The sequence below is a fragment of the Amia ocellicauda genome, chromosome 12, assembly GCF_036373705.1.
Source record: "Amia ocellicauda isolate fAmiCal2 chromosome 12, fAmiCal2.hap1, whole genome shotgun sequence".
Lineage (NCBI taxonomy): Eukaryota > Metazoa > Chordata > Actinopteri > Amiiformes > Amiidae > Amia > Amia ocellicauda.
The window spans coordinates 20136781-20149508 of NC_089861.1; the positions used below are offsets into that span (position 1 = coordinate 20136781).

The following is a 12728-nucleotide window of genomic DNA, read 5'->3' on the forward strand; positions in this document are numbered from 1 at the left end:
ACAAAGTGAAATGCAAGTAAATCAACTCCATTATCGGTCAAGGCAAACTGGTTATTTATAAATCAAGGATAAACAAAATAAACCAGAAAGGTCACGATGATGTAGTGAGTTTTTGAGATGTTGGTGATGCCCAGAGTGAGGCTTGACTGTGCGTATTATAGTATGATGTGCAATATTGTGTCTTTCCAGTGAGGTATGAGGAGAGTGTGCTGTGTGAAGTGAAGGAGGGGCACTAGTGTTCAACAGGTGATGGGGGCAGAGATATGGGCTAGGGTTGGAGGTTGTGTATATATATTATTTCTCTCTCTCTCTCTCTCTCTCTCTCTCTCTCTCTCTCTCTCTCTCTCTCTCTCTCAAACACACAAACACACAGAGAAGACTTGATCATGGAGAAGACCAGCCTGACTCTCCTTCTGCTCGCTGGTAAGATACAGTTCCCCCAGGGTGAACTGTGCAAACCATTACAGGGCTCTGACATTATAATATGAAATCCCATGGAGTAGGCTGCTGTGGGCTGCTGAGTGCTGTGTCTCAAGAGCGCCCCCTTGAGAGTGACAGTTGGGGTCTGTTGAAGCAACAGCAGAATACTGTAGCATTCTACATTCTTCCTAGACCTGATTTCAGGGGAGGAAGGGCAGAACGTGTTCAGGTGGACCCATTTCCTCTTGTGCAGACTATCTGTGGTTCTATCTGTGCCAGAGGTGTACTTTGACCATTAACAAGGCCTACACTCAGAGGATTGTCACACATCAGCCCTTTAAAACTCTTATAACCCAACAGAAATCACTTGATGGAGCCGATGCCTCAAAAAAAGCTGTACATGTAACTGTTACTTTAAACAAGTTGCTTGATCCATAACCACATCCAATAAAACAGTCTTAATAAACATAACTTCTGAAATGTATCAGTATCTAATTAACCTGTTACTGAGATCAGCACTTCCATTTAAATAAAGAGAGAGGTGATGCATGTTGTTGGTAAATTGAAACATCATTGACATGTTTTACCTTAATTTAAATGATATCTGTAGGTTTCCTTTTTCTTAAAGGAATGAGAGGTGATGATCCACTGAATACTGGCCTTCTTGTCTCTCATGGCTTGCCACTGGTTTGCACCATTCTCCTCCTCTGCAGGCCTCTGCCAGTCCGCCTCCTGTCTCATGGAATTCAACTTCTATGTGGAAGCACTGAAGAGTTGGGCTGATGCACAGAACTACTGCAGACAAAACTACAAGAACATGTCCTCCGTGGAGAGTGAGGAGGAACTGCAGCAGCTTCTCCTGGCAGCCAGAGGAACCACTATGGACTCAGCATGGATCGGCCTGTACAGTGAGACACCGAACTGGCAGTGGTCCAGCGGAGAGCCAGTTGACTTCTTTAGTTGGAGACGTCGATGCTACTGTGCCATAGTCAACCAACAGGGATTCTGGGACGATAAAAACTGCTTTGAAACTCATCCTTTTATGTGTTACGATGGTAAAGAGATCTGACCACTTGCTTATTTTTTTTTCAGTTTGTGCTGTTCCCTCATTCCTGACCTGGCCATTTGTTTCTCCTCCCCACCCCAGAGAGCCCTAATAATAACCAGAGCTACACCATGATCAACGACATTAAAAACTGGCCAGATGCAAGACAGTACTGCAGAAGTCACCACACCGACCTAGTCACTATCGATAGCAGGACTGAGAATGAAGCCCTGGTGCAGATTGCTGGGGGCAGTGTCTTTTGGGTTGGGCTGTACAATGAACCCTGGTATTGGTCTGACGGGAGCAACACTAGGTTTTGGAAGTGGGGGGCTGGTGAACCCAATGGCTGCCAGTATGGACATAATTGTTTTTCTTTTGACAACAATGGTTTCTATGATCAAGACTGCCATGCTAATTTGCATTTTTGGTGCTGTAAAGGTGAGTGACTGAGGGGGGGACATGCAAACTCTACACAGGCAGACACCAAAGGCCAGAATTGGACCTGGGTCCCATGAGTTGTGAGACAGCAGTGTGCTACTGTCCCACCAATCAATACTTATGCCCTGGTTAAACAATTATGTATGATTATACCCAATGGTTGCCCTAAGCGCTTATTAACCCCAGCATTTTTGCCCCTTACATTTGATTCTTCTATGCTTAGTTTAATAGTGGTTCCCTATGTGTTCAACATGATGACACTGTGATTTACTGCACTCTACCATGAAAAAACAATGCTGCATCATCGTAAAAAATGCCTTGATAGGAAATATGTATCATATTGTAGTCAGTGGTGTAACACAAAATGCTAGGGCTCCCCTGACAAATTTGCTGGGGGGGTAAAGTGCATCATCACTCCTGAGGAGCCTCCTCTCATACAGCACACACATACAGACGGGTGACAAAGGAAAAACCTGATTAAATCAGTGGAGGAACATAACGAATGCAGATGCCTCCAAACAGGTGTACTGCATGATACAATTAAGCAATTAACATCCTATCATGCTCTGTGGCATGTATAAAAATGCTGAGCAGGCCCAGTTGACATTGATTTTGGATCAAGATGGCAAGCGGAAAGGGTCTAAGTGACTTTGAAAGAGGGGTGATTATTGGGGCACGAATGGCAGGAGCTTCAGTCACAAAGACTGCTCAACTGGCTAGTGTTTCAATAGGAACAGTGACTAAAGTTACATCTGCATATAGATCTATGGGAAAGACATCAGTAAATAGGGTTGGAAATTGTGGTCGAAAGTGCACACTCAGTGACCGTGATGCTCGTGCATTACTGTGATATGTAAGGAAAAAAGAAGAGCAACTCTTTCACAGGTGACTGAGAGTGTCAATGCAGGATGTGATCAGACTGTGTCAGCAAGAACAGTCCATCGAGAACTGCACAGAGAGGGATATTATAGTAGGGTTGCAGTGCATAAACCCCTCATTACAAAGATAAATGCACATTTGAGAGTTCGGTGGTGCAGAAAGCATAGGCACTGGTCTACAGAGATGTGGAAAAAGTGATATGGTCAGATGAGTCAGGTGAGTGCATGTGTGGTGCCACCAAGGGAACAGTATAGGCCTGACTGCTTGACCAATACAGTAAGGGGGTCCGGAGGCTCTGTTATACTATGGGGGGCATTTTCCTGGCATGGTTGGGTCCACTTGTCCCCTTAGAGGGAAGAGTCACTGCAAATCTTTACAAAGTTATTATGAGTGATCACCTTTACCCTATGGTGAAACATTTCTATCCTGATGGAAGTGGTCTCTTCCAGGATGACATCCACAGAGCACAAGGGGTCAGTGAATGGTTTGATGAGTATGAAAATGATGTGAATCATATGCTATGGCCTTTGCAGTCACCAGATCTCAACCCAATTGAACACCTATGGGAGATACATTCAAATAACACACAAAATTGTGGTTATTTTAGTTTTCTGCATACATTTGGTGTCAGTAATAACTTCATATTATAGAAATGGACCATTTAAATTGGCTGTTGTCATTTCAATCCATTCTCCACAAAAAAATATTGTAATGTGAATGTTAACTCCTGTTATATTTCAAGTTGTAAATAGATCCTATAGGGACTATGGCATATTGGAGCAGTCAATGGGAAGTGTTGAAAACTTGCAACAAAGCTACCAATAGGCCTCTGTGTGCTTGTCACTCAGATGAGCCACACCTTATTTAGGGTAATTGTTATGGGCTCAGATTAGCACCATAAGTAACGAATTCAAAATAAAAAATATTGTAAGCAAAAAAAATGAAGTTCAGAAAAATTTGATGTTGGGATCAAAAATAATCATATCAAAAGAAAAAAAATATATATATATTGAAAGGAAATCATGTTAAAGCAAGAGTACTGGAGTCTTTGGTTGCAATGCTGCAATCCTTGCTTTCGTCTATGCAGCGCCGTTTGCGCCAAAAGTGTTTGTCCGTCAACTTGGGAAATTAATTCAGAAATTCATCAATTTGGCCATTCAGCCAGCAGTTTGGTCATATAGTAGTAAATTCATCCAGGAATCTGTCAAGTAATTTGTTAACTTGTCGTGTGTCAATTAATCCGTAATTACATTGATCAACTATTTAATGAATGTGGCTATTAATTCATATAAACAGACAAACTTCAAGACAACCAGACCACAACAATTTTTTCTCAACTTTATTTTTTGTTTATAATATTTTTTAAGAAACATAAGAAACATAAGAAAGTTTACAAACGAGAGGAAGCCATTCGATCCATCCTGCTCGTTTGGTGTCCATCAATAACTGAGTGATCCAAGGATCCTATCCAGTCTATTTTTAAATGTTTCCAAATTTTCAGCTTCAACCACATCACTGGGGAGTTTGTTCAGATTGTGACAAGTGTCTCCTGTTTTGCATTTTTTTAAATTCATTACTTATGGTGCTGATTTGAGCCTATAATTTGTTTATTCATTTTTACATTTAAAAACACTCTTCTCTGCCACTGCTGCCTGTTTGAGGAAATCAGTTAATACATCCTGTCAATCTGTGTCAGATAGTTTCATGTTTAATTTAGTTTTTCAATATGTTTTGTAATAGGCCAGTTAGATCAGTTGTGAAATAGTGTGCATTTAACTTATGGTTTGTTCTGCCTTATTTTACATCGCAGACAATGGTGGAAAAACACTGTCAACCGAGTGCATTCACAGCACTCAATACAATTCTCCCACCCTGAATCAGTCATTCGCCTACCAATTCTGCTGGAGGATGAAAAAGAACCTGATATCTATTCACAGCTTAGAAGAATATACAATGTTTAATGGAATGGCACAAACCGTTCACAACTCTTGGTCTGGGCTGCACCACGGCATGGAGAGCTGGCAGTGGGTCAACAACAACAGCCTCAGCTTCTCCAACTGGAATACACTGCGGTTCTGTGCTAAAATGGACTGGGAGGGATACTGGTGGGATGTGGAATGTGATGCCAAGCTATATTTCATGTGTTACACAGGTATAGTACCGAGTCTTCAATTTGTTCTACATAACCCTTCTGCCCAGACCAGAAAAGGCCAATGTGTTACCTGATTGAAGTGCATTTGTAAGGGATCGACTGTCCCCTCTTGCACTTAAACTCTGCTTGCACTATCCCACTATCCTCTCTTTGTGGGGGTGGGGGGCTGTCTAAGTGGGAGGGGCCCAACTTGGGCTCCCATTCATTTGCAAAGCCTATTCTAAGTACTTCAAAATAGCAGCTCTACCTGATTACCATTCCAGTCAGATCTGCCCACACCCCTTGGTATTTGCAAACCAACTTCAAAGACTGTTCCCTTCAAAAAGTGTCGAAGAAGAGCTTCATTTTGTGGGGCTTGAATTTGAGTTTTGACCTTTGATTTTTACATTTTGACTTTTAACCTTTGACTTTTTGACCTTTGTTTCTTTACCTTCGACATCAACAGACTTTTTGATTATTTGACTTTTTCACTTTAACAACAGGAAAGCGCATGTATTGGACACAGCTCAGCCTCCCCAGTGCAGACAGGCCTCACAAAGAGGGCAGTAAGATTTCAGTTTTACATTGGGGGAGTCCTCCAGGTCCCAACCTCCCTCTGTCTCTCTAATCTGCCATTTGTTCTTGCTTCTCAGAGACCTCCAACCTCACCCAGTTATATACCCTAATTAACGAGGCGAGAACCTGGGCCGAAGCTCGCACGTACTGCAGAGAGCACCACACCGACCTGGTCACTGTACATAACCAGAGCGTAAACCAAGCGGTGACCCAGAGAACAGTGATTACTTTCTTCTGGATCGGGCTGTTCAATGAGCCCTGGAAGTGGTCCGATGGGAGCAACTCGATGTTTCGGAAGTGGAAGATCCACCAGCCTGACAATTTGAATGGACAAGAGGCATGTGTGGATCTGATTCTAAACGGAATTGACTATGGTACATGGGAAGACCAAAACTGCAATAATGGAAAAGCCTTCTTCTGTGCAGATGGTAAGGCCCCAGCCCCACTACCCTCAACCCTAGATGCAAGAAAGATGATCTGGGTGTAGGAGAAAGTACAATGCAGATTCATATACTGGGGTATAAGAAATGTGGGCAGAAATGTGGTAATAATTAGTGATACACACAGTAGGGACAGGAATGGCGTATTCACCAAAAGCAGGGAGGCAGTTAAGATGAAGGCCAGTAAAAGATATGTTATGTATCAGAAGTGGCCTGATACATATATAACTGATTCTCAGGCATTTCAGTTGTCTTTCTCTCAGATGTGCGGGAGATGATCCTGGTGCAGGAGAACAAGACCTGGGAGGAGGCACTGGACTATTGCAGAGACAATTACACTGACCTCACCAGCGTCGTCTCGGAGAGGGAGCACATCATCTCTGCTATGCAGACCGCAGGCGCCCAGACGGACCACGTGTGGCTGGGCCTGAGACAGAGTCTGACATCGGGCTCCTGGTTCTGGGTCAATAGGGAGCCCATGGGCTTCAATAAGTGGGCCGCAGGAGGACAGCACCAGTGCCCAAAACCCAGCTACTGTGGGGCCATATCTACTAAGGACCACCTCTGGAGAGACAGGCCCTGTGGCCTGAAGCTCAACTTCATCTGTTACAGAGGTAACAGGTCCTTACACACACACCAACACTACACTGCAATCTGGAATCTGAGAAACACAGATGCTCAATGACAGGTGTATTTGCTTCAGCTCTGCACAGGACATGATTAAGTAGCTGGATGTTCTGTATTCAAGTGCCAAAATATACACTGATCAGCCATAACATTATGACCACCTGCCTAATATTGTGTAGGTCCTCCTTTTGCCGCCAAAACAGCCCTGATCCGTCAAGGCATGGACTCCACTAGACCTCTGAAGGTGTGCTGTGGTATCTGGCACCAAGACGTTAGCAGCAGATCCTTTAAATCCTGTAAGTTGTGAGGTGGGGCCTCCATGGATCGGACTTATTTGTCCAGCACATCCCACAGATGCTCGATTGGATTGAGATCTGGGGAATTTGGAGGCCAAGTCAACACCTTGAACTTGTGATTCATCAGACCTGGCCACCTTCTTCCATTGCTCCGTGGTCCAGTTCTGATGCTCACATGCTCATTGTAGGCACTTTCGGCAGTGGACAGGGGTCAGCATGGACACACTGACTGGTCTGCAGCTATGCAGCCCCATATGCAACAAACTGTGATGCACTGTGTGTTCTGACACCTTTCTATCAGAACCTGCATTAAGTGTTTCAGCAATTTGAGCTACAGTAGTTCGTCTGTTGGATCGGACCACACGGGCCAGCCTTCGCTCCCCACGTGCATCAATGAGCCTTGGCTGCTCATGACCCTGTCGCTGGTTCACTGCTTTTCCTTCCTTGGACCACTTTTGATAGGTACTGACCACTGCAGACCGGGAACACCCCACAAGAGCTGCAGTTTTGGAGATGCTCTGACCCAGTCGTCTAGCCATCACAATTTGGCCCTTGTCAAAGTCGCTCAGATCCTTACGCTTGCCCATTTTTCCTGCTTCTAACACATCAACTTTGAGGACAAAATGTTCACTTGCTGCCTAATATATCCCACCCACTGACAGGTGCCATGGTAACGAGATTATCAGTGTTATTCACTTCACCTGTCAGTGGTCATAATGTTATGGCCGACCGGTGTATATATACTCAACATCTTCCAAAAAACTAAACTGAGTATTTTTTTGTAAGTGGTTTTAACAACAACTAGGTTAAACATACATGGAAACTATTCATCACAGATATATCATCATGTAAAGGTTTAATTTCCATTCCCAGTAAAAAAATAAAAATAAATAGATCTGCAGTATCACAATTTCCGAGCCATAAACATCTGAGAAATACAAGATGGTATCTTAGAGTAGCTCGGTGAGAACCTCAGGCAGTCAGTAAGGGTGAAAATCACTGTAACCCCTCTCAAGGCAAATAAGACACTGCATGCAGCACTGAGGGCACTGCAGAGAGAGAGAAGGTTAATATAGTTTAATACAGACACACTGACTGACTGGACACTACAGTACATTAACACTGCACTGAGAGAGAGGGTTAATACAGTACAGACACACTGACTGACTGGACACTACAGTACATTAACACTGCACTGAGAGAGAGAGGGTTAATACAGTACAGACACACTGACTGACTGGACACTACAGTACATTAACACTGCACTGAGAGAGAGGGTTAATACAGTACAGACACACTGACTGACTGGACACTACAGTACATTAACACTGCACTGAGAGAGAGAGGGTTAATACAGTACAGACACACTGACTGACTGGACACTACAGTACATTAACACTGCACTGAGAGAGAGAGGGTTAATACAGTACAGACACACTGACTGACTGGACACTACAGTACATTAACACTGCACTGAGAGAGAGAGGGTTAATACAGTACAGACATACTGACTGACTGGACACTACAGTACATTAACACTGCACTGAGAGAGAGAGGGTTAATACAGTACAGACACACTGACTGACTGGACACTACAGTACATTAACCCTGCACTGAGAGAGAGACAGCGTGAGATAGCAGTATCTCTTCAGAAAGAGATATAGCAATACACAGGAAGATCACATTAAAGAGAGCGATGTAGCGATATCCAAAGACAGAGATATTAACAGGAAGAGATACAAAGATGTCAACAGGGTGAGAGAGAAACAGACAAAAACAGTGATAGAGATGGTTTCAGCAGGGAGAGGTGATGCAGTGTCCTGCTGCCTGTGTGTGTGGAAATGCAAGCCAATTTCAGGCACCAGGGCTTATATTTTCTCACATTTATTTTGTATTAAAAGTAAACCTCCAAAATGCAAACAGGTACTGCACAATTGTCATGCTCTAAAAGACTGTTGTTTTCTTGTCTTCATTGAAAAATACAAGTCAGTTGACCTTCCTATTGAGCTTTCTCATTGTAACTTGTGTCATTCTGTGTCTCCTCTGCAGATTAGTTTGGCTGCAGATGATGAATACCCAGCCACAGTTTGACAGCAGGTGCAGGGCCTCTGTCTTTCTGCAATGCACCACCATGACTGGTCAAGCCAGCTCCAAATCTGAGGGGAATCCATCACTTAGTTTTATGGTTGACTTAGAGGATGTATATGTTATTATTTGTATATAACTGGTAGTTTATAGAATTGATAAGAAATTAGCTTGAGGTGTTTAAAAATGGCTTTCCTTTAACCAATATCATTATAGAGCAGTGAAGGGCAATATTTTGAAAACACTTCAAATGTGAATGGCTGTGATTTGTTGCCATCTGCCGTGGGATGAAAGTACTGCACAGGCAGGAGGAAATACAGATGAGAGATTGGTTTTCTTGGCCAATTGTGAAGATTTATGATTTAATTTGATTATAGTTATATATTTATAGTTTTTTCTAATTTTAATATACATATCCTTCATAGTGAAATAGCGTCCTCAATTCCTGCCTGCCAGTTTCTATGACAATGAGAATGACCTGAACAAACATGTCTAAGAAACTACAGGAGCAAATTACTATATGCAGAACTAGCTCCACTTGGGTCTAAAGACAGTCCTAAGCTTCTTTCACACCCACCTGGGTTTTTGCAACCTGAGATCTGATTGTCATTAATATGAAAGCACGCACACGGGTAGAAAGTGGGTCCACAGTAGATGTGTCAAGGTAGTCAGCATTTATCTGGGTTGATGAGATGAAAGGGATGTGCATCCACAGTGCCCGTAACATGTGACCACATCCCTGTGACCATAAATCTATCGGGATTACTGGAATTGCTGGGGTAAAGTCAACCCTGATAGAGGATGTTAATGTATTAAGGGGCGGTGAGAGAATTGTAATGGTAGGAACAAAAATGTTATTTCAATGAATAGGGGGTGATTTTATTGGGAGGGGGGGCATGCAGTGTGGCTGTGCAGTGTGGGAAATCATCCCTCCCACTTTTTTTTTTAAACTAGCACCCGGTTTTATATCCCCACACTTTTGAAACAAATGTTCTGCCCCTGTATGATTCTGTAGTTTAGAGTGATTTAGATTTAGTTTTAGATTTGAGAATGGTGTGTTACTGTTATAATAAGGGACTGGTTTCTAACCGTGGATCTTTTTCTTACATTAAATAACACTTTGCAGATCCAGTCATTTTCCTCAGTCTCTTGTCCATCATTTCACTCCTCTGAACCACCCTCACTGGAATCAGGCCAAGGAGTACTGAGCTCCAGCAACCTGATCCTCTTCATCACACACTGCTTGCAAACATTGCACCAAAAATGCATGAGGGTGTGTAAATGTGTGGTGAACATGTTAAAACGTGGCATTTATTCAGGTAATTAATCAATCAACAAAAGCTAATTGTACACCTGTATAGACTGGACAGGTTTGTATGAGGGGAAAGGATCTGGATAGAAAAACATGCTCCTACACAGTTTCTACTTGCAAGTGTTATAAGGTCTTTGACCAAAACACTGCCTTCTATTGAATTATAACACTTACTAGTAGAGACAGTGTGCAGGAGCAAGATTTTAGACCTACACAAGGCTGGAATGGGCTACAAGACCATTGCCAAGCAGCTTGGTGAGAAGGTGACAACAGTTGGTGCGATTATTCGCAAATGGAAGAAACACAAAATAACTGTCAGTCTCCCTCAGTCTGGGGCTCCATGCAAGATCTCATCTCGTGGAGTTTCAATGATCATGAGAACGGTGAGGAATCAGCCCAGAACTACACGGGAGGATCTTGTTAATGATCTCAAGGCAGCTGGGACCATAGTCACCAAGAAAACAATTGATAACACACTACGCTGTGAAGGACTGAAATCCTGCAGCGCCCGCAAGGTCCCCCTGCTCAAGAAAGCACATGTACAGGCCCATCTGAAGTTTGCCAACATCTGAATGATTCAGAGAAGAACTGGGTGAAAGTGTTATGGTCAGATGAGACCAAAATCGAGCTCTTTGGCATCAACTCAACTCGCCGTGTTTGGAGGAAGAGGAATGACCCCAAGAACACCATCCCCACCATCAAACATGAAGGTGGAAACATTATGCTTTGGGGGTGTTTTTCTGCTAAGGGGACAGGACAACTGCACCACATCAAAGGGACGATGGACGGGGCCATGTACCGTCAAATCTTGAGTGAGAACCTCCTTCCCTCAGCCAGGACATTGAAAATGGGTCGTGGATGGGTATTCCAGCATGACAATGACCCAAAACACACAGCCAAAGCAACAAAGGAGTGGCTCAAGAAGAAGCACATTAAGGTCCTGGAGTGGCCTAGCCAGTCTCCAGACCTTAATCCCATAGAAAATCTGTGGAGGGAGCTGAAGGTTCGAGTTGCCAAACGTCAGCCTAGAAACCTTAATGAGTTGGAGAGGATCTGCAAAGAGGAGTGGGACAAAATCCCTCCTGAGATGTGTGCAAACCTGGTGGCCAACTACACGAAACGTCTGACCTCTGTGATTGCCAACAAGGGTTTTGCCACCAAGTACTAAGTCGAAGGGGTCAAATACTTATTTCCCTCATTAACATGCAAATCAATGTATAACTTTTTTGAAATGCGTTTTTCTGGATTTTTTTGTTGTTATTCTGTCTCTCATTGTTAAAATACACCTACCATTAAAATTATAGACTGATCATTTCTTTGTCAGTGGGCAAATGTACAAAATCAGCAGGGGATCAAATACTTTTTTACCTCACTGTATATATTCAAAAAACATGATATTGCGATTCGCCAAATCAACTAACATACGAACACTACAACGTCAACAAATTCATCCGTATTTTGAAACATACTGACAAATACTCTATCAGAAACTAAAATTCCCGTACACTTGTTGGCTACCTGCCAAAGTGGCTGGTAAAACTGACAGATTTACCAGCCACTGGCTAAATCTACCTGCATTTGACGGGTGGCGGGTGTTAATTTTATTCCCCGACTACAATTGGGTATTTTCCTATTTCATAGGATGGAACTGACAGATCCCAGAGAGGTGAAATAGACACAATGTTATCAATGGCACTGTAGTCAGTTATTTTTGTGCCATTCCAACTCACACCACAACTCAATCCAATCAAACCCAATTCTGTAATTATGTGGGAGGAAACTAGAGATTTAAATTCACATGAACAATTTAAATCACCATTATGTAACCCAGCTGAGCTTTCATTGGGACAGACTTCAGAGCACCCTAGATGCCACAATCCACACTGATGAACCGCTTCTCCACATTTCCTGTGCTCTTGTCACACATAAATCTTTTGCTCTGGCCACAACTGGTCATAGTTTTATTCTGAGGACATTTCACCAGCGGCCATGGTTTTCCATTGAAGGCATCACTGAGTGCATCAACACAGGGTCCAGTGGAGCCAGTCACAGCTTGGGCACATTCTACTCCATGAAAATCTCTTTCACCGATGCTCTCCCCGGTGCAGTTCCTGTAGAGATCAATGAAATTGCAGTCTGTCAGGGCAAACAGGTTGTAAAATAGCCACTTACATTAGCTGGCTTTCACTGAATGCCAAGTCTGTGGCACAGCATGTTGTGTGTCAATTAGGAGACTGAAATCCCAGAGAAGGTTGTGGACATTTTACATACAGTCTGGGACCCGTTGGGGTTTGCTGAAAAAGAGTCAGAGCCATTTCAAGTTCCAGGTCAGGGTGGACCCGGCCTGAGCAGCTACAATTCGTCCAGCACTGGAAGCCGGAGTGAAAAGCTCATTTCTCATTAAGACAACCCAAGTGACTGGAACACACCTCCTGCTGGGTGCAACGGTGTGGCCTCTCAAGCGAATGACAAATCACTT

The 12728-nt window shown here is 43.3% G+C and overlaps 1 protein-coding gene across 1 annotated transcript; it reads left to right on the plus strand.

Moving 5' to 3' along the window:
* Positions 1 to 386: 386 nt before the first annotated feature.
* LOC136764014 (macrophage mannose receptor 1-like) lies at positions 387 to 10162 on the plus strand. Its single transcript, XM_066717844.1, has 7 exons — positions 387 to 423; positions 1134 to 1475; positions 1568 to 1903; positions 4593 to 4934; positions 5567 to 5917; positions 6193 to 6543; positions 8902 to 10162. Exons 1-7 carry the CDS (start codon positions 387 to 389, stop codon positions 8904 to 8906), a joined length of 1764 nt encoding a protein of 587 aa, XP_066573941.1. The 3' UTR covers positions 8907 to 10162.
* The last annotated feature ends 2566 nt before the right edge of the window (positions 10163 to 12728 follow it).